At 36.7% G+C, this 22,127-nt stretch overlaps 1 protein-coding gene across 1 annotated transcript in view; it reads right to left on the bottom strand.

The window, feature by feature from the left end:
- Nucleotides 1–7,381: 7,381 nt before the first annotated feature.
- PTPN20 (protein tyrosine phosphatase non-receptor type 20) overlaps nucleotides 7,382–22,127 on the bottom strand; it is a 77,915-nt gene continuing 63,169 nt past the window's right edge. The window contains exons 8-10 of the mRNA XM_047762670.1: nucleotides 18,895–19,110; nucleotides 8,619–8,681; nucleotides 7,382–7,490 (exon numbers count right to left, since the gene is read on the bottom strand). Coding sequence (XP_047618626.1) covers nucleotides 7,398–7,490; nucleotides 8,619–8,681; nucleotides 18,895–19,110 — 372 coding nt within the window. The 3' untranslated portion in view covers nucleotides 7,382–7,397. The remainder of the gene's footprint in view (nucleotides 7,491–8,618; nucleotides 8,682–18,894; nucleotides 19,111–22,127) is intronic.

Consider the following 22,127-nt stretch of genomic DNA (forward strand, 5'->3'; position numbering starts at 1 on the left):
TGTTTGTCCTGTAAAGCACCTTTTCTACGTTGGGTTTGTGAGAGGACTGGTTCTGGATGGCTGACCTCTCAGTGGTGATCCTGAGCAGAAAATATACTGTTAGAAATTCCAAAGGTGCTCTCTGGGTATAATTAACCAATTAATTATAATTTATTACTAATTTTGTCCTTTTTTTTCCCAACATGTGTTTAAGTCTATACATTCCCCTCTAAATATTCCTTTAACTCTCACAGAACTTTTTTTTTCATATGTTTTTAATTGTACTACTATCATCATCAGTTCAAACTTATTTTGACTACTTTTCCTTTGTCCCAATATTTATTTAAAAATACATTTAAGTTTCAGATATATATGGCTTTTCCAGTTATCATTCTGTTACTAATTTCTAGCATAGCTACATTTGGTTTAGAAAACACACTGTTTATGATTTCAAGATTTTGGAATAAGTTGAAACTTGCTTTTGGTCCTGAGTACAGTCATTTTTGGTGGGGGTTATTTTGTGTCATGAAAGCTTTAAAAAAAAAAAGCATATTCTACAGTAGTTGGGTGCAGTGTTTTACGTATGTTCTCTGATTAGTTGGGTATAGCATGTTCTTCTATACTGATTTTTTCTTTTTTTATTTATACAACAGAAAATTATTTTAAAATTCTGAAGGGTAAAAGTCTGATATCAAGGTGTTGGCAGTATTGGTTTCTTCTGAGGTCTCTTTCCTTGGCTTGTAGATAGCTGCTTCTTCCTATAGTCTTCCTGATTTCTGTCTGCTTGTTCTATTATTTGCTAGAGAGGTTTAAACCTCTAATTGTTATATTTGCCTATCTATAATTTTTTATTTATATATATACGCTTAATTTATTTTGTATATATGTTTTATATAAAGTCTTATTATTAGGTGTATGAAAATTGAGAATGGTCATATATTTCCAGGTAAACTCTCTACTAATGCTTTTCCCCAGAATTCTATTTTGTCTAAAAGTAACATACTACATCAGCTTTCTTTTGGCCAGTGTTTGCATCCTTCTTTATACCATTTTAAGCTTTATGTTTTATTTTTAGATTTATTTCTTGATATTCATCATTTACCTTAAGCATCTGATCCACTAATCACTTATTGTAATTACTGCTATCTTTCTTCAGTCTACTCTCTTTTCATATGCCTTTTATTTGCACTATCTTCTATATTTCTTTTTCTTTCCTATCTTGGCATATGTGTTACCTCCTCTTAATTTGGAAATTACATACTTTCCTATTCTTTTAGTAGTTATAATAAAATCTACAAGACATTTAAAGTTATCAAAATCTAATATTAATTGTTAAATGTACTCCTCTTGAATAGTACAAGAACTTTAGAATATTTTAAATCTATTTATATCTCTCCTGACCAACACATGTTATAATGTATTTTAATTCAGTATGTGTATTTTAAAACCAACAAAATATTTAACCTTTTCTCTGCACCTAACTCCATTTTTAACTTATCTGGGATTATCTTCTAGTATTTTGGGGAGTTTTTTTAGGCCTTTTTAGGGGGCGGGGGGGCAGCGCTATACCCACAGCATATGGAAGTTCCCAGGCTAGGGGTCAAATTTGAGCTACAGCTGCTGGCCTGCACCATAGCCACAGCAATACGAGCCGCATCTGCAGTGACTTATACCACAGTCCACAGCAACACCAGATCCTTAACTCACTGAGAAAGGCCAGGGACCAAACCCGCATCCTCATGGATACTAGTCAGATTCATTATCACTGAGCCATGACAACGGGAACTCCCATTTTCATTTTTAGAATTTCCTTTAGGGTGCTCTGCTGGAAATGAATCCAGTTTTGTTGCCTGAAAATATATTTATGTCACTTTCATTCTTGCAAGATTTATAAATCAATATCTGGGCACTTGGGATGCTTATTTTTACTAAGTTGGTCGCTGCTTCTAGGCCATTTAAGTTGATACAAAGCATCTATCTATCTACCTACTACCTACTTATCATCTATCATGTATTTACCAATATGTCTATTACTTATCTATTAACTATCTCTCCATTTGACATCTAAATACTTCCTGAGTACATATTGTTGTTTTCAATTGAGAACTATCAAGTTTTTACTTGTTCTATATTACACCTGTATCTTTTCTTTCACATTGAGTCCTCATTCACAAGGACACAAAGGATGACAATTCAAATATTCTATAATTACTCATTTGTCAGTATTACAATAGTTTCAAAATAATAATCCAATACTACTCCATCAGTTACTACCAAAATCAAAATTCCTTTGCCCATACTATATCCATTCTCCCTCATTTTTAAATGATTATTTCTACCTTGTTAGGTCATACAGTCATTTGCCTACTATAATTTCTCCCTTGTGACTCATATTTCAAAACATTACGTAGGTTTTCCAGCTGTTCCCCTCACTCACTTTTAATGGACCTTCTCTTTTCTTCATCCCTATTATCCCTGTCCTGCTCAGTTTTCTCCTCAGTGTGGGACTCTGTTCTGTAAAAGAGTCTTGGCTGGTCAGATTTTAGAGTAACTAGGAGCTAGGCTGCTCCATCCCTGTCAGGCATCATTATCACATGTTGCTTGCATGCACTCACTTCTGAGGTAGGCAATGGTCATACTCATCCAGTTCCAGTTGCTGTCCTCAAATTAGCCCACCACTTTCCAGTGAATACCTGCTGGCTAATTTGGGGTCCATCTGTTTGTAAATAAAAGGTCTTTCAGCACAGAGTGGGAGAAGCACTGATGAAGGAATCAGGAGGGAGAGATGAGTGTGAGGAGGCTTCATGGATGAGCCATGGCTCTGAGGCTGGGCCATGAAGGGTAGTCAAGACAGGAATGAATTTTGACATTCCCCAGGGATCTGCCCTTGGCCTCCATCTCACTTTGGAAGAGTTCATCCATTCCCATGCCTTCAAACACCACCTTCAAGACAAACTCCCCCAAGATCTACAGCTCAGGAAATTTTTTTTTTTTTTTAGGGCCGTACCTGGGGCATATGGAAGAGTTTCCCAGGCTAGGGGTCAAATTGGAGTTGCAGCTGCCGGCCACAGCCATAACCATGGCAACTACACCACAGCCATAGCAGCTACACCACAGTTCACGGCAACACCAGATCCTTAACCCACTGAGTGAGGCCAGGAATCAAACCGGCATCCTCATGGATATTAGTCGGGTTTGTTTCCACTGAGCCACATGGGAACTCCTCAGGAATCCTTTTAACATCAGACCTGTACAGACACTTGGAGACATAAGCATAACAAATTCAGCATAGCCCAAACCAAGTGTTTGCCTTTCCCCCTAAACTTTGTCACTGCATCTCACAAGTTAGATGTATGTTTCATTCTCATTTATTTCAAAATACTTTTCTAATTTATTTTTTTACCCATAAGATTTTTAGAATCATTGTTAAATTTCCAAATACTTTAGAATTTAAAAAATATTTTTACATTATTGATTTCTAGCTAATTCCATAAACATACTTACATAGTTTCTTTCCTTTCAATTATATTGAAACTTACTTTGAACCCCAAATATAGTATCTGATGAATGTTCCACATGAACTTGAAAAAAAATGTGTATTCTGCTATAGTGTACTATAAATGTCAATTAGGTCAAGCTGGTTGATAGTATTATTCAAATCTTTTATATCCTTACTGATTTTCTGTCCACTTAGTCTACCAATTACTGAGAAAGGAATGGTGAAATCAATTATAATTGCAGATTTTTCTGTCCTTCCAGTCTTATCGGTTCTACCAGTTTTTGCTTCATATATTCTGAAGCCCTGGATTTGAAATGCTATCTTTAGCATACAATATATATTAAATATTCACAAATATATATGGGTCTATAGAGTCTATTTCTTGACTATTTTATTCCACTAATCCATTTATATATCTCTGCAGTAGTAACACATTGTTTTAATTACTGACTATAATACTTTGATTATTGCTAAGGCAAACCCTCTCCCTTCCCCACAATTAATTTTTCCTTTTAAAAATATCTTGGTTCTTTTCATACATTTACTATTCATTTAGAATATGAGCATCAACTGGTCAAGTTCTTGGTAAGTTTAATCTTAGTATTTTATACACTTTATAAAATATATATTATATATCCCTGTCACTCAGAGATATTTTCCTATTAAAGACAGATAACAGAAGTCAGGCAAATTTTTCTTTAAAAGGCCAGATGATAAATATTTTAGACTTTATGGGCCATGTGATCTCTGGCACTTCTAACCTTGCCATTGCCATTGTAGCACAAAAGCAGCAACAGACAATATGTAAATAAATGGCCATAAAAGTCTATTTACAAAAACAGGCAATAGGTCATATCTGCCCTGCAGACCACAGTTTGCTGACCCCTGATACACAGAAAGATTAATTTTTGGCACTTAAGTATCTTTTACTCAGACTTCATAATGAATATTCTAGTAGTATATTTTACTTGAGTCTATTATTTCTATGTGGGCAAAATACACAAACAAAAGATCATTATATTCCAACTTTCTAACATTTATACCATTTATTCCTTTTTGTAGTCTTATTGCTTTGGCTAGATAACTCTAGAGCAGTACTCATCTATAGAGCTAGGAGGAAGTACTGCTAATCAGAAGGCCCTATTTTTTTTGTCTGTTTTGGGTTTTTTTAAAAGCCACGCCCACAACATATGGAGGTTCCCAGGCTAGGGGTCAAATGGAAGCTGCAGCTGCCTGCCTCAGCCAAAGGAATGTGGGATCCAAGCCCTGTCTGTGACCTACACCACAGCTCACGGCAACACTGGATCCTTAACCCAATGAGTGAGATCAGGGATCGAACCTATGTACTCAAGGATCCTAGTCTGATTTGTTTCCACTGAGCCATGACGGGAACTCTTATTTTTTTCAATTCCAAATATCTTGCTATTATTGTCTAAAAAATGTTCAAGTTTTAGAATGACAGCTGCATTAGATCTCTTTTAAGGTTTCTCTTAATTCAATTTGTTTCATTATGAGGTCTTTAGTTACTGTTTTTACATTGTGGTTGTGGACAGACTGAGTATTCCACTGAGCAATCCATTATCTGCACTGAATACCCTTGACCTGTTTTTACTTAGTGAATGTTCCAGTCTTCTGGTTCAATTACTTGAAGCTCAAGACAATATGGAGGAAAATTAATTCTTCCCAAAGATTAAGAAAAATTAACTAGGAAATGATACTTGCTTTAGAGTTATTTAAGGTATTTTCCTTTGAGATTTTTCAATAAAAATAAATCATTGAAATGACCTCTGAGTAACAATTGTAAACTTAACTGAAAATTCAATAGTATCCTAGACAGATTGGGAATGAAAGGTCTAAAGCAAAACAAATTACTAAGACTTACATGAGAATAAAACCTACAGTGCTTATTTCTAAAAGTTTGGGTCCAACATATAAGTTCATCAAGCACATACAACTTTAAAAATACATATTTAAAGTTGAAAGTTAACATATGCATAGATGTTTATATTTAAATATTCAAAAATTTTCCCTTGATAAGCATTCATATACTCCTAAAGGTGTCAGTGGAAGTTTCACATTCATATCGTAGGCAAAAACTGATGTATTTTCAGTGTGAAACTTAATATTTCAATTAGTCAGAAATTTTAAATTTGGAATTCGCTTTCCAAAAATGAAATAAAAACAAGTACAATCAGTATTCCATATTTACTTAATTTCTGTGAAAAATTAAAAAATTAGTCCAGCTATAAAAATATGAGGCATAAAGAAAAGACATGTTTATCACAAAGAATTGTGGAATTTTCTTTACAATAACATTTCGAGACCCAAATAATAAAAATACTTCAGGCAATACACGGTAAATCTTTTAATTTAAATCAGAGCATAGAATCCCTCTCAGAAATATTACTATTATATCTATTTTTTATAATAATGTAAACTAAAATTAGTGATATAAATATTAAAATCCAGTTATCAGAATTAAATGAACATTTAGCATAGACTATTATTTATACAAACAATGTAAATGGGTAAATCATCAATTCCATTTAATATAAAGTACATTTCTGGAGTATTATTATCTTAAAAATGAGAATTATCTATTTTAGTGCAACCAATTCAAGTATTCATTCAGCCAAGGGGGCAAAATAAGCCTCTTAAAAATTCAAGATTGACAGATTAATATCAGAAACTTTCTCAATATAATGCATAGGTATTCTGATCTCCACTGAACTACATCATACAAAGACATGTATCACTCACTTCATAGTTTATAATCAAGTACAACTAGTCATTAAAATTCCTTGACCAAAATATCATGTAAGCATATGAGGCAAAGTCCTCAAGGTGAATATAATAATGGCCACATACTTTCAAAAACAGAATATGGAAGTTTTCATTTCCACAACTATGAATTTGGTTTTCCAAAATGTGGTTCCCAAAGCCAACTTCTAAATGTTACAGCAGAGGTGGGGCAGTAATGGAAAGGAATGATTTAATGGAATTCTGAAGAAAAAAATAATTATCATAGATTTTAGTTTGAAAAATATATCTGGCATAAGAGATACTCAGAAGTAAGTAATAATGCTTACATCAAAGATTATTGGTTAGGTAAAGGGCAGAGAGCAAGAGACAAAGTGTAGTATTTGCTTTTAACAAAGCAGACTGAGTAATATGTTAAGTGTTAGGGTGGGATAGGAAAGAACTCAAGACGGGCAAAAATTTCCTCTTGGGCTTTCTATATAAACATCTAGTTTTAGTTTTGGACCTTTCACCAGTGTGCTCATATGATGGAGAGGAGGAACTCTACCCACCCATGAAAATGCTTCCCAGACCAACAGGTCCTTGTCCAGCTGCTCTAGAAAGGCAGCTTCTGAGGCTCCTGGGGCTCCACAGGAGTGTGAAAGTATAGGACAATGGAATCCAACTTGAGTAGAAAGTTAATTCGTCCTAATTGGATTCTTCAGTAACCTAAATTATTCAAATACCACCTAAAAGTACAGCCTCTAGCTAAAAAATATAGGTTAGTATCTATCTTGAATATGCCTGTAAGAGGTCATGATGTGATCCTGTGATCTTGTGATCCTGAAAATCCTCAGCTCCTGCTAGCTGTCTTTTCAAATAAAATCATAAATAATATAGTTTAAGCCCTTTATTGCGCTCTGAAATTCCCTTCAACCAAACAGGCTGCAGTTGTTTTAGGTAACTTTCATTTCATTGGAAAATGTAGGAAGGTACCTGATAATACCTAAGTAAGATCAGTGGGTAAACACCGTTCACCCCAACCAAATGATGCTGCCTTCAGGGAGTTGTCAGAAAGAAAGTCAAATGATGCACCATGAAAGTACATTTGCATGAGCAAAGCCCTTCAGCACAGCTCCAACAGGTTCTTTATGAGGAGGCTCCAAGCTACTTGGTAATTTCAAGTGTGAGGCAACAGAAATCTTTCTTTCTTTAAAGTCAGAAGCTTCTGAAGAACTTCAAGTACAATTTTATAACAAAAGATATACTGCTCCTAAATGTATCATATATATGTGAAAAACGATGGAATGTTAATTGACTACCAATATCCACTTTAAGAGAACACAGTTATAATTTTCAACCTCAAACATTTAACCAAGAACTTCTTTACGTAAATATATTTTTTTAAATGTCGGGAAGATAAATGATAATAATGTAATTCTTGGTCTAGAACTAGTTAACTAAAGCTTAACTGAACAGGAGGAACTGACTCTTAAATCGCCATCTCTTGACATTGTCACTGGACAAATCAAATTTAAACCGTTTTTAAAGATGTAGCCTCAGGTCTCCCAGGTAACCCTAGTTCATTATCACTCAGCATTGCCTAAAAAAGAAATCCTAAAAAAGATTGAAGGTACCTGTTTTGTTTTTTTTTTTCATTACCCATATTCTCTTGATGCCCTAATGTGATATAAATGATATCTTTTTTATTACATGCCAATGACTTTGTCATTTTAGTTGCAAGTAAATATCCTGAAATTGCTATTCAGATATTTATGGAAAATAACTTTAGATATGTTACTTCAATAACATGGTATTATGGACAAAGCATGTGTTTGGGCCTTAGGAGACTTCAGTTTCAATCTTGGCTATTCCACTTGCTATCTGAATGACATGATGAAACAAACTTCACTGCCCGGAACTTGATGAACTTTGTCAGTAGCATAAGAGCAAAACTAGTGTCCGCCCCAAGCAGTGACAACTCAATGAAAGCATGTAGGTAAAAGAGCTTTATAAACTGTAATGTGGGAGTTCCCGTCGTGGCGCAGTGGTTAACGAATCCGACTAGGAACCATGAGGTTGCGGGTTCGGTCCCTGCCCTTGCTCAGTGGGTTCACGATCCGGCGTTGCCGTGAGCTGTGGTGTAGGTTGCAGACGCGGCTCGGATCCCGCGTTGCTGTGGCTCTGGCGTAGGCCGGTGGCTACAGCTCTGATTCAACCCCTAGCCTGGGAACCTCCATATGCCGCAGGAGCGGCCCAAGAAATAGCAACAACAACAATAACAACAACAACAACAACAAAGACCAAAAAATAAATAAATAAATAAATAAACTGTAGTGTGTTATACAATGCTCATCTTTGTATTCTTTATTGTTATTAAAATTTATGCAGTGAGACATACCTTTGTTTGGATCATTCCACAACGTTGTTGTCTCATTTGGCCCACTATGTTCATGATGTTGAACTGTAACAAGAATACAGCAATTTTGCATTATCCATATAGGAGAAAACACAAAGCCATAGATGCCAAACGAGCACTCCATACTTCTTTACAGTAAAAGATATGTCAAGATTTAACTGGAAAGTTCTCATTTTCAGTCATAAAAAAATGTACTATACGCAACCTAGTCTAATGGATAAGGGAGACTTGTTTAATTTGTTTTCCAGTAAAAAACAGGAAACAATCATTTATAATAAGAAATGTTCTCCAAAAGAAAGTAACAACAAATTTGCCCCTGTGTATATTTTTCTGTTCTCCAAAGGGAGAACTTAAAGCAGCACTGTGATTCTGCAAAAGTCTGAGGCAGAGAAGACTTTTTCTGGCTACAACAGTAACACAGCTGTTTCTCACATAAAGAGCCCTCTCAACTCAAACGGAGACCCTGAGCAACAGTTGGCCCAAAACCAGATTCTGCACCTGTGCGTGGGGACCAGCACTACCCTGTGTGGTCACTAAGCTGGTACAGGTCTGCAAAGGGCTAGACCAAATTGAGATGAGTCCAGAAACTGGTAATAAGTGCTTAGAAACTCCTAAGGCAATCTGACATGGGTACAGCAGAGGAGCTTTGTCCATCAAACAGGATATAGACCAGCTCAAGCATTGCTGAACTTGCCTGAAAAGTCACGTGTGGTGCAAACTGCGGACTGGTCATGTGCAGTAAGACTACATGAAATTTAAGGTTTGTCAACTATAATCCAAAAGTACATAAAAATCAGAGAAAATGTAAGCATTCTTTTATTTTTATAACTTGTCATTTCTATAATAATTTAAAATTTTAATTAAGCCTTTAATGGTAAATGATAAAAAATGTACAGAGATTCTGTATATCTTTCCCCCAGTTTCCCCTAATTACACCATCTTATGTAACTAGGGTATAATATCAAAGCCAGGAAAGTGACATTAATACAATCCACAGAGCTTATTCACATTTTGCATTTTACATGCAATCATCTGTAAGCATGTGTGTGCATGTATGCGTATGCAGTTCTATACTATGTTATCTCATACGAAGAGTCCTATAATTACAACCTCAATCAAGATACATAATTGGGGAATTCCCTTCGTGGCTCAGCTGTTAACGAACCCGGCTAGGACCCACGAAGATGCGGGTTTGATCCCTGGCCTCACTCAGTGGGTTAAGGATCCAGCATTGCCGTGAGCTGTGTTGTAGGTCACAGATGCGGCTCGGATCCCATGTGGCTGTGGCGCAGGCTGGCAGCTGTAGTTCTGACTCTACCTCTAGCCTGGAAACTTCCACATGCCACCGGTGCAGCCCTAACCCCCCCCCCCAAAAAAAGATACATAATTGTTCCACCACAAGACATCTACTTATTATCCTTTAAAAGTACCCACTCACCCCAACCCCCAACCCTTGGCAACCAATAATTTGTTCTCCACATCTATATAGTGTTGTTATTTCAAGAGGATTATGTAATGGGATCATGCAATATCTAACTTTTTGAGATTAACTTTTTTCTTTTTTTTCCATTTAGCCTAATTGCCTCAAGATTCATCCAAATTGCTGAGTGTATCAATAGTTCATTACTTTTTATTGCTAAGCAGTATTCCACAGTATGGACATGGACCAATTTTTTAACCACCAACTTGTTGAAGGGCATCAAGGCTGTTTCCCAATTTGGGGCTATTATAAATAGATCTACTATGAACACTCATGTACATGTTTTTGTGTGAACATAAGTTTTCATTTCTCTGGAGTTAATAACCAAGAGTGCTACTGCTAGAGTTGTATGGCAAGTTTAGTCTACTTTTATTTTTTTAAAAACAAATTTTGAAACTATTTTCCAGACTGGATATATACCATTTTACATTCCCACAAGCAACGTACAAATAACCTAATTTTTTGAGATCTTCACCAGCATTTGGTGTTGTCATTATTTTCATATTAGCCTTTCTGGTAGATGCCTAGTGGTATTTCATCATAGGTTTAATTTCATTTCCCTGAAGACCAATGAAGCCGAGCATCTTTTCCTTTGCTTATTGTCATCAATACATTCACTTTGTTGAAATGCCAAGTCTTTTACCCATTTTCTAACTGAATGCCTTTTTTTTTTTTTTTTGCCACACCCACTGCATGTGGAAGTTCCTGGGCCAGGGACTGCATCCCAGCCACAAATGTGACCTATGCCGCAGCTGCAGCAACACTGGATCCTTCAACCCACTGTGCTGCGCCAGGGAACTGGTGCCCCCCTCCCCCCCAGAGATAAGAGGGATCTAATCCACTGTGTCACAGTGAGAGCTCCCTGAATTGCTTTTTTATTTTGCTTTGTTTTTTTATTATTGAGTTTTGAGGGTTCTTTATATATTCTAGATGTAAGACATTTGATGGATATGTGGTTTGCCAACAGATTCGCCAAGTAGCGTGTCTTTTCATCCACTTCATAAGGTCTTCATAGGGTCTTTCATAGACCAAATGATTTTAATTTGCTCTCCCCCTAATATCACTGATGGGAAGAATATCTGTTCTCACCACTGGAATTCAACACAATACTTGAAGTTCCAGGTAGTGCAATAAGACCAGAAAAATAAATGAGAGGCAAACATATTGGAAAGGAAAAGATAAGTCTGTCCCCACTTGGAAACAGAATGATTGTCTATGCAGAAAAATCCCAAGGAATCGAAAATCAAAACAGAACTAAAAACTTCCTATAACTAATAAGTGAGTTCATCAAGATCAGATGATACAAGATCAACACACAAAACTCCACTGTATTTCTATATACATTTACATACAGTGAACATGATAGTAAAAACACAATACCATTCACAATTTCTACCAAGGAAATGAAATGGGATAAATCTAAAAAAAAAAAAAATCCACACATACAGAATCTGTATGCTGAAAATAACAAAATGGTGATGAGTCATCAAAGAACACCTAAATAGATGGAGAGACATACCACGTTCACAGTGGAAGGTCCAACACAGTAAAAATACTGATTCAAGTTTTTCTATAAACATAGACAAGCTAATTTAAAAATTTATATGGAGGAGTTCCCTTCATGGCTCAGTGGTTAATGAACCCAATTAGGATCCATGAGGATGCAGGTTCAATCCCTCGCCTTGTTCAGTGGGTTAAGGATCCATCGGCATTGCCATGAGCTGTGGCGTAAGTCACAGATGCAGCTCAGATCTGGTGTAGGACAGCAACTGTAGCTCCAATTTGACCCCTAGCCTGGCACTTCCTGGGAACTTTGCACTTTTTAGGGTGTAGCCCTAAAAAGCAAAATAAATAAATAAATAAAATTTATATGGAAAAGCACAGACCTATAGTAGTTAAAACAATTTTGAAAGAAAGACTCACTCCACCTGATGTTAAGGCCTACAACATAGTTACAGAAATCCAAAGTGTGGTACTGACAAAAGGAAATACATATAGAACAAAAAGAAAGAATATGGAACTATTTGTATAGGCCCCATACAAACACCCCCAATAGTTTTTGACAAAAGTGCAAAAACAGTTCAGTGGAAGAAGAACTGTCTTTTCAATAAATAATACTGAAAACTGCACTTCTGTGAACCAAAAAAAAAAAAAAAAGTGAACATTGACTTAAACCTCACCCCTTATAAAAAAAAAATTAACTCAAAATGGATTACAAACTTAAATGTAAAACATAAAGCTACAAAACTTTAGAAAACAACACAGGAAAAATTCTCTGGGACCTAGGCTAGGTTGAAGAGTTCTTAGATTTGACACCAAAACCATGAATCAAAAAAGGAAATGGAAATACTCTGGCTTAGGCCAGCTGCGAAAGCTCCGAATGGACCCCTAGACTGGGAACCTCCATATGCTGTGGGTGTGGCCCTAAAAAGACAAAAAAAACAGACAAAAAAAATTTTTTAAAAAAGGAAATAATGATAACATGAAATTTCATTGAACTGGAAAACCATTGCTTCTTGAAAGTATTTTTTAATTTATAATTTAAGATTAGATAAATTATGGAAATGAATTAGTATTAGTCATTTAATGATGGCAAAACATGCTTCACTGGACTGCCCTGTCAAGAAATACAGCTTTCTGAACACAGCTATAGTAGTTAAACAAATGATAATAATGGAAGTGACTGCAAAGAAATGAAGGCCAAAATAGTTCATGTAAATTTTACCTGGAAATATGATTCCTCAAATATTGAGTTTTATAGTCATTACTAATTGTGAATTACTAAAACTACATCTGCATTAACTGCAAAGATGTACTGGCTGACAGAGCAAGGAAACCTTTAAAATTTACTTGTCACTTATGTATAAAAGAAATAAGTTCCAAGACAAAAGAATTATTTCAAACAGCATTAATTTTTTTTAATTTTTTTATTTTCCCACTGTATAGCAAGGGGGTCAGGTTATCCTTACATGTATACATTACAATTACATTTTTCCCCCACCCTTTCTTCTGTTGCAACATGAGTATCTAGACAAAGTTCTCAATGCTATTCAGCAGGATCTCCTTGTAAATCTATTCTAAGTTGTGTCTGATAAGCCCAAGCTCCCGATCCCTCCCACTCCCTCCCCCTCCCATCAGGCAGCCACAAGTCTCTTCTCCAAGTCCATGATTTTCTTTTCTGAGGAGATGTTCATTTGTGTTGGATATTAGATTCCAGTTATAAGTGATATCATATGGTATTTGTCTTTGTCTTTCTGGCTCATTTCACTCAGGATGACAGTCTCTAGTTCCATCCATGTTGCTGCAAATGGAATTATGGCATTCTTTTTTATGGCTGAGTAGTATTCCATTGTGTATATATACCACCTCTTCCGAATCCAATCATCTGTCCATGGATATTTGGGTTGTTTCCATGTCCTGGCTATTGTGAATAGTGCTGCAATGAACATACGGGTGCACGTGTCTCTTTTAAGTAGAGTTTTGTCCGGATAGATGCCCAAGAGTGGGATTGCAGGGTCATATGGAAGTTCTATGTATAGATTTCTAAGGTATCTCCAAACTGTTCTCCATAGTGGCTGTACCAGTTTACATTCCCACCAACAGTGTAGGAGGATTCCCTTTTCTCCACGGTCCCTCCAGCACTTGTTATTTGTGGATTTATGAATGATGGCCATTCTGACTGGTGTGAGGTGGTATCTCATGGTAGTTTTGATTTGCATTTCTCTTATAATCAGTGATGTTGAGCATTTTTTCATGTGTTTGCTGGCCATCTGTATATCTTCTTTGGAGAAATGTCTATTCAGGTCTTTTGCCCATTTTTCCATTGATTGATTGGTTTTTTTGCTGTTGGGTTGTATAAGTTGTTTCTATATTCTAGAGATTAAGCCCTTGTTGGTTGCATCATTTGAAACTATTTTCTCCCATTCTGTAAGTTGTCTTTTTGTTTTCTTTTGGGTTTCCTTTGCTGTGCAAAAACTTTTCAGTTTAATGAGGTCCCATGGGTTTATTTTTGCTCTGATTTCTATTGCTTTGGGAGACTGACCTGAGAAAATATTCATGAGGTTGATGTCAGAGAGTGTTTTGCCTATGTTTTCTTCTAGGAGTCTGATGGTGTCCTGCCGTATATTTAAGTCTTTCAGCCATTTGGAGTTTATTTTTGTGCATGGTGTGAGGGTGTGTTCTAGTTCATTGCTTTGCATGCAGCTGTCCAGGTTTCCCAGCAATGCTTGCTGAATAGACTTTCTTTTTCCCATTTTATGTTCTTGCCTCCCTTGTCAAAGAGTAATTGACCATAGGTGTCAGGGTTTATTTCCGGGTTCTCTATTCTGTTCCATTGGTCTGTCTGTCTGTTTGATACCAGTACCACACTGTTTTGATGACTGTGACTTTGTAGTATTTCTTGAAGTCTGGGAGAGTTATGCCTCCTGCTTGGTTTTTGTTTCTCAGGATTGCTTTGGCGATTCTGGGTCTTTTGTGGTTCCATATAAATGTTTGGATTGTTTGTTCTAGTTCTGTGAAAAATGTCATGGGTAATTTGATAGGGATTGCACTGAATCTGTAGATTGCTTTTGGTAGTATGGCCATTTTTACAATATTGATTTTCCCAATCCAGGAACATGGAATATCTTTCCATTTCTTTACATCTTCTTTGATTTCTTTGATTAAAGTTTTATAGTTCTCGGCATATAAGTCCTTTACCTCCTTGGTCAGGTGTATTCCGAGGTATTTGATTTTGTGAGGTGCAATTTTAAAAGGTATCATATTTTTGTATTCCTTTTCTAATATTTCATTGCTGGTATACAGAAATACAATTGACTTCTGAATGTTAATCTTATATCCTGCTACTTTGCTGAATTTATTAATCAGTTCAAGTAGTTTTGGGGTTGAGTCCTTAGGGTTTTCTATGTATAGTATCATGTCATCTGCATACAGTGACAGTTTTATCTCTTCTCTTCCTATATGGATGCCTTTGATTTCTTTTGTTTGTCTAATTGCTGTGGCTAGGACTTCCAAAACGATGTTGAAGAGCAGTGGTGAGAGTGGGCATCCCTGTCTTGTTCCAGATTGGAGTGAGAAGGCTTTCAGTTTTTCCCCATTGAGGATTATATTTGCTGTGGGTTTATCATAAATGGCTTTGATTATATTCAGGAATGTTCCCTCTATACCCACTTTGGCAAGGGTCTTGATCCTGAATGGATGTTGGACTTTGTCAAATGCTTTTTCTGCATCTATTGAGATGATCATATGATTTTTGACTTTTTTTTTTTGTTAATGTGGTGTATGATGCTGATTGATTTGCGTTATGTTGAACCATCCTTGTGAACCTGGGATGAACCCAACCTGGTCATGGTGTACAATTTTTTTTATATGTTGTTGGATTCAGTTGGCTAAGATTTTGTTGAGAATTTTTACATCTATATTCATCAATGATATTGGGCGATAGTTTTCTTTTTTGGTGGTATCTCTGTCTGGTTTTGGAATGAGGGTGATGGTGGCATCATAGAATGTCTTTGGGAGTATTCCTTCTTCTTCAACCTTTTGAAAGAGTTTAAGGAGGATGGGCACCAATTCCTCTTTATATGTTTGATAGAATTCACCTGTGAAGCCATCTGGTCCTGGACTTTTATTTGTAGGGAGTGATTTTATGACCTCTTCAATTTCATTTCTAGTGATCGGTCTGTTCAGTTGGTCTGTTTCTTCTTGATTCAGTTTTGGCAGGCTGTAAGATTCTAGAAAATTGTCCATTTCTTCCAGATTGTCAAACTTGTTGCCGTATAGTTGTTCATAGTATTCTCTTATGGTTTTTTTCAAACAGCATTAAATTTTAAAAGATCATATTCAATATTTCACATGTAACATTAATGCTCTGCAGACTTACAAGAGAGCATTTTGAACTGCTATGCCCAAAAACCTATATACTATTGCCAGACAACGGTCAAAGAATGTACTGAAAGTTTTCTTGAAAATCTGGGGTGAATATGTGGCAAAAAAAGATAAAGTACCATTTTCTAATGACACCACAGCTTGATGAACTCAGGCTGGTGATACAGTGGAAACTTATGAAAAAAATAAAAGTAGTGAAATCTTCACCATAACAACTTAATGAATGCATAGATATTGCTAACATGGTAATTCAGTGTATTTGTGACTTGAACATGATATGATAAGGAAGAATTCTTCTCTTTCTCAGTTTGATTTCTGACAAACACAACTTGTTTTAAATTATATAAAAATGCAAAGTATTACATTGTTAGCAAATTAGTTTGGAGCTTAAGATTTATATAGGATTATGTTCTGGTGGTAGAGCTGCAATGACAAAAAAAAAAAAAAAGAGTCTTGGGGTAGTTACACAGATTAAAGAATTTACTCCAGAAGTAAATTTACTAAATCAACACATTGTTTCGTCAAGAAAGTCTTGCTACCATAAAAAAACCTGTCAGATGAACTGAATGGTGTGCTTAGTGGTGTGGTAAGAATTCTTTTATTTTATAAAGATCATTGTGTTAAATTTTGGATTATTTACTCGTTATTCGATAATATGGTAACAGATAATTAACAGTTGCTATTGCAAGCTAAAGATGGTTAGAGGGGAAAGTTCAAATGTTTCAACTACAGAGCAATCTCAGATTTTCTGCAAGAGAAGAGCCAGTTTGTTCCCAATGTTCGAAGAATTTTTACATGAGCTTGATTAAAAATAAAAACAACTATAAAGTAACAAAAGAAATTAATAAATGGTTGCATACTCTCAGATTTTCATATCTATTAAAGTTATCATTGATAACCTAATCTTAAAACATCAGCAGCTACAAGTCCAGCCACACAAGGCTGGTATGCAGCTTGCAGCATGTTAAGGCTCCCTATGTGAGTTCCACAACACACGAACTGGTCTACACGCTTTTCAACAAGACAAACCCACTGTCATGCTCTTGGATGTCACAGCAAAGCATCAAACTGCTTTGAAAGTTCCTAAATGCTTGCTCTCAATTTTATAAAACTTATCTTTCTGCAAATAACAAATATTCACAGATGGGTGCTAGTCTAAGACCACATACTGTGAGTATCTCTGGTGAACAAAAGTTCTGAAGAAAGTTAGAGAGGGGCATCAGTAAGAACATTTAAAGCTCAAGGCTCTAAGGAAAGCCAATAAGGAAACGATGGCTGTATTTCCTAATTTTGAACCACTATTTTTTTTATCATATCTTAGCACTCTTAAATGTAAAATATATCACTATTTTATGTACCCTTGAGAAAAATTGTCAATTAAGCTGACAGAGGACTTATTATAAAACACATTTTGATTTAAAGAAAGTATAATGAAGGAAAAAACAGTGCTTAGAATCATAAAATATAATATTTACAGTTTTTACAGTTTATATAAGGAATATAAAATAAGGAAAAATATAAACAAATTAATTACAATTAACAATATAAAAATTAAAATTGTGCTAATGCATTTTCTGTTAAAAGAATAAAACAACATTAACTAGGGAATGGGGTAACATCGGATTCACACTACTCAAATTTTCAGCATTTTTGAGTACATCTTTTTTTTTTTTTTTTGACCACCTCGTTTATATTCACTCTTTGTAATAAAACTCTCAGGTTTCTTTGGAAAACCATTCCTCTCTCATTCTCAGCTTTATGGTCTGGAGTAGTCTGACTGCCCTAAATGGACCAGCAGCTCCCACAGTGATTAGTTTAGGGGAAGGACTATAACTCAAACTGGAAACAACAAAATGCTAAGAGGTATTGGCTCAGGCTTCCAAGAAAAAGAAATTTCCTCCAGGGAGAGGCCATTTTTCTACCCTTCATGTAATGTGACCTTAGGATGGAGAATTGTAGAACCCAGGCAGCCACCTTGCTGTCATGGGGGAGAGCCTGTCACCGCTAGGGTACAACTACATAAAGCCTGAGAGAGCGGAGATTTAACATTTGTTCTGCTAACATGATAATTCTGTAGTATTTGCCTCCCAGGCTAAAGGCCTCATTTTTCTTATGAGTGGGTGTGGATTTTCCTATTCCTTGTGGACATGGGAAGAGCTGCTTTTCCCCCAGTGCCTGCTAAATAAACAGATGTCTTCCACTCCTCACTTCTGCAGCACAGGAAAACAATTCAGGAAGTAGGCCTTCGGGGGCACAATCTAAAGTCACATTCCCTAATTAGTTCAATCAATAATGAAAGTAACAATATGTCTAATTCTTATGCTTACCCCTTACCTAATTCCAAGTTTAGGAGGAAAGTAAAGAATTGTTAATGATTGTTCAATCCCAACAATATTATTATCCTTATTTTACATATGAGAAAACTGGCTTTCAGAGAAGATGAGCAATTTGCACAAAGTCAACAAAAGCTAAAAGTGTGGGGCAAAAGTGACTATCAAACCCAGGGACATCTCATGAGCTCTCAAGTCTACATTTCTACAAGTCCAGTGTGCTCACGTGTATGTATTTCTGTTCATTAAAAACATACAAACAACATTGTCTAACAAGATTCTAAAACCTGTATATGTGGGGTACAGGGAGGAAAAGGAAAATGAACTCACATTTACTGTATACATGTTACACTTCAGACACTGTCCTAAGCCATTCATTCGCATGTGTACTTTAATCCTCACAACCTGCAGTGATTAAGTGAGAAGCAGGTGTCCAAAGCTCACATGCTCTCTATTACTAAATTGCCCTTGAAGGCCAAATATGAGTCTTCGGATATTAAGAAGGCTGTTAAAAGTGCAGGGTTTACTAACAGCATAGGTTTATCAGCTTAATTCACACACTTACTGAAAAGCTCTTTTCAATGGCACAGAACACAACATCCACACATAAGAACACCCCTGTCCGGCCCACACCAGCACTGCAGTGAACAATGAGGGGTCCTGTAAGGTGGCTCTTCCTCACATAACGAACGTACTTTATAAAATCTTCTGCTGAGGCAGGAGTGCCATGATCTGGCCACTTGGTGAACTGCAAGTGTTTTACAAAGTGACTAATTCCTGTCTGTTGGGAGTGGGGGGGTGAGGGGAGAGAGGGAGGAAGGGAGAGAGAAAGGGTAGGAGGGAGAGAGAGAGGAAGGAGGAGAAGAGAGATTTATCAACTTCTTGTATTAGAGATCTTATATTAACTTCTAACACAAAATAATAATGGCTATATATATTGCCTATAATAAAAACGGCACTTTGATAATAAAAATAAGAATTCTAATAGGTAACATGAATTACTTACTTATGTACCAGATACTATGCTATGGACTTCACAAGCATTATCTCATTTAATCCTCACTTCAACCTGGGGGAGGCAGGCACTATGTTATCATTTTATAGATGAAAAAGTAAGAATTGTTGTGACTGACAGATGTATACTAGATCAGAAGGTTCACATGTGTAGAGTTGGGACAATGATGGAGGCCTCCCAAATCAACCCTACCATCTTCCTTCTACACCATAAGGCTGCAGACAAACCAAGAAACCAGATACTTAGGGTGAATGATGAGCTGACATTTAGGAATAAGATAGAAAAGTAATCTATCTTGGCTGAAATGCTATGATACTAAATTTAAAAAGATCAAGTTGCTTAACTGAATTCAGTGAGGGTGAGGTGGAGAGTTGGGGAACCAACGTCTTCTGGCTGTGAGGATAGAGTGATTGACCATGTCACTAGGCCCTGGTCCCCACTCTTGGGCTAATCAGCCCCTTGAAAGTGGAGTCATGGAACACTTCTTGGGGTTGAGAGATAAAACACTTTGAGTTTACCCATCCTTTCGAGAGGGTTGACCTTCCCTGAATGTGGAGCCCTCATTTTACTTCATTGAGCATCCTCAAGAAGAAACTCAGGATGGGTTTCTCACTCTTTTGCTTCTCCCCAACGCACCTCTTTTTTCTAAATTCCAAATAGAAAACTCAAGTTTGAATCATTGGTACATGAAATTGGATGAGGAAAACAATACTTGAAAATCTTGTGAAGGTACCAAGTTGAGGATAGCTCTCACCTCATCACATATTTCAGGGATTAAATCTTTGCTACAACTGTTGACCACAGAGAATCTGCACAAAGATGGGCCTTACTGCTTTCCTGACCTGGTGCCATAAAGTATATTCTCCAACATGAATCCCATGGTTCTGAGGTTTGTAGGCCATCCTAGACCTCCTTGCCAAAGCTCCATAGGTAGACCTGAGCATTCGAATCCATGCAGAAAGATCATTCCTCTGCGTCTCCCACCTGGCCTGTGTTCTTTAAGCATGCTGTCCTTCTCCTGCCACAGCATATATTACATGTCATTTGGAACTGGTGTCTTCCTTTCCCACTAGACCATAAGTGCTCTAAAGTTGAAACTGTGTCTGCTTTCTACCTCTAGTGTCTGGTACAATACTTGGTTAACAGGAGGAAATCAACAAGCATTAGGGGAGTGAGGGGTCAGGCAAATCCCCAGGTATTCAGAGCAAGCACAGGGCCTAGAACACAGCCAGTAAGCTCTCCAACAGTGTCAGCCATTATTATGTTTACTGGCCTCCCTGCCCCCCCACTCTGTGCTCTGATCCTCCTCATGTCCCTTAATTCTTTTTTCCCCCTCCCTCCCTATTCCTCTATCTCTTTAACATCTTCAGGTCCCTGTGCCAAAGTAAACTCTTGGAAGACTTCATCACTTCCCTAAATGCTTCTTCCATTTCCTTGCTGTGCCTCCCATGGGCAGGGAAGCCTGCAGCCCTCTGTAATCCAAGCCATCTAGTCCCTTCTGCTCCAGGTACCACAGAGCACAGAGATTTAGGATGCATACTCCCTGCTGTTCAGTGCTATTTCCAATTCATTATTCCTTCTCCTTATACAAAAACCCCTCTTCCTTTGAGTTCCATATCCCAACTTCATCTTCTCACTGCTATCACCCAGTGGCTAACTCTCCTGGTTGATCTGCCTCACTCACTGGAGACTCTGCCCTTTTCCTTACCACAGATTCTGACAGAGCAAATTCAGGATCTCAACAGCCCAAGAGACACACTAACCTCACTTTTTTCTTTTCTCTCTTACAGAGGATACCACTCCTTTCTTCTAGTCCTCACAATGATGATCACTCTTGGACGTATCACCACCTATAACACCCAGTATCAAAAATCCTCCAGCTCTTAAATTCCAACATCATTTTCCAATCAAAAGCTTATATGCTACCACCTCAATGGTACTTCACTTCAACTCCAACAATAGGACGAATTGGAGCTCTCATGTCTTTGATGTCTTCCATTTTCTCCTAGCCCCTGGTACCATTCATCTCCCTAAATTTAGGCTTCATGTTTGATTGTCTAAATCATTGTCTTTCCAAACTGTCAACTCCTTTGAATCTCTCATCCTTTCAATCTTACTGTAAGTACTGAACAACATCCCACCCTGATTCTGTTCCATAATCTACGTTCAGGAATCCCATAGTTAGAAAAAAAAAAAAAAAACATAGTTGCATATTTTATTGCTATTGCAAATTTATGGGTTCCAATCTCAGCACCTCTACAGCAGCCCTTCTCCTGATCATCATCTCTGCTCTAATCAACTTCTTTGGTGATGACTCCAAATCTCATCAGTCTTTTCAAGTTTCTATTTTAACTCCCATCCTCTTCACTCCTATAGAACATATGCAGCACCTACCTCAAATCAAATCCACTTAGAGCAATGTAACTCATCAATTTCTCCTATAAATCATTCCTTTTCTATTTTCTGAGTCTGTTAGAGCAAGAAATGAATTATTCTAGACCAATACTCACCGACAGAACTTTCTACAATGATACAAATGTTCTATATCTGTGCTGCTCATATGATAGCAGCTAGTAACATGTGACTAAACACTAGAAGTATAGCCAATGCAAGTGAGGAACTGAATTTGTTATTTTATGTAACTATAAATAATTTATATCTAAACTTAAAGGGCCAGGTGTGGCTATCATATTGGATAGCATAATTTTTTAACATACTGGAGTTCCCGTTGTGGCTCAGTGGTAATGAACCCTACTGGTATCCATGAGGTTGTGGGTTTGATC

Source organism: Phacochoerus africanus, chromosome 15 (assembly GCF_016906955.1).
Source record: "Phacochoerus africanus isolate WHEZ1 chromosome 15, ROS_Pafr_v1, whole genome shotgun sequence".
NCBI classification, from domain to species: domain Eukaryota; kingdom Metazoa; phylum Chordata; class Mammalia; order Artiodactyla; family Suidae; genus Phacochoerus; species Phacochoerus africanus.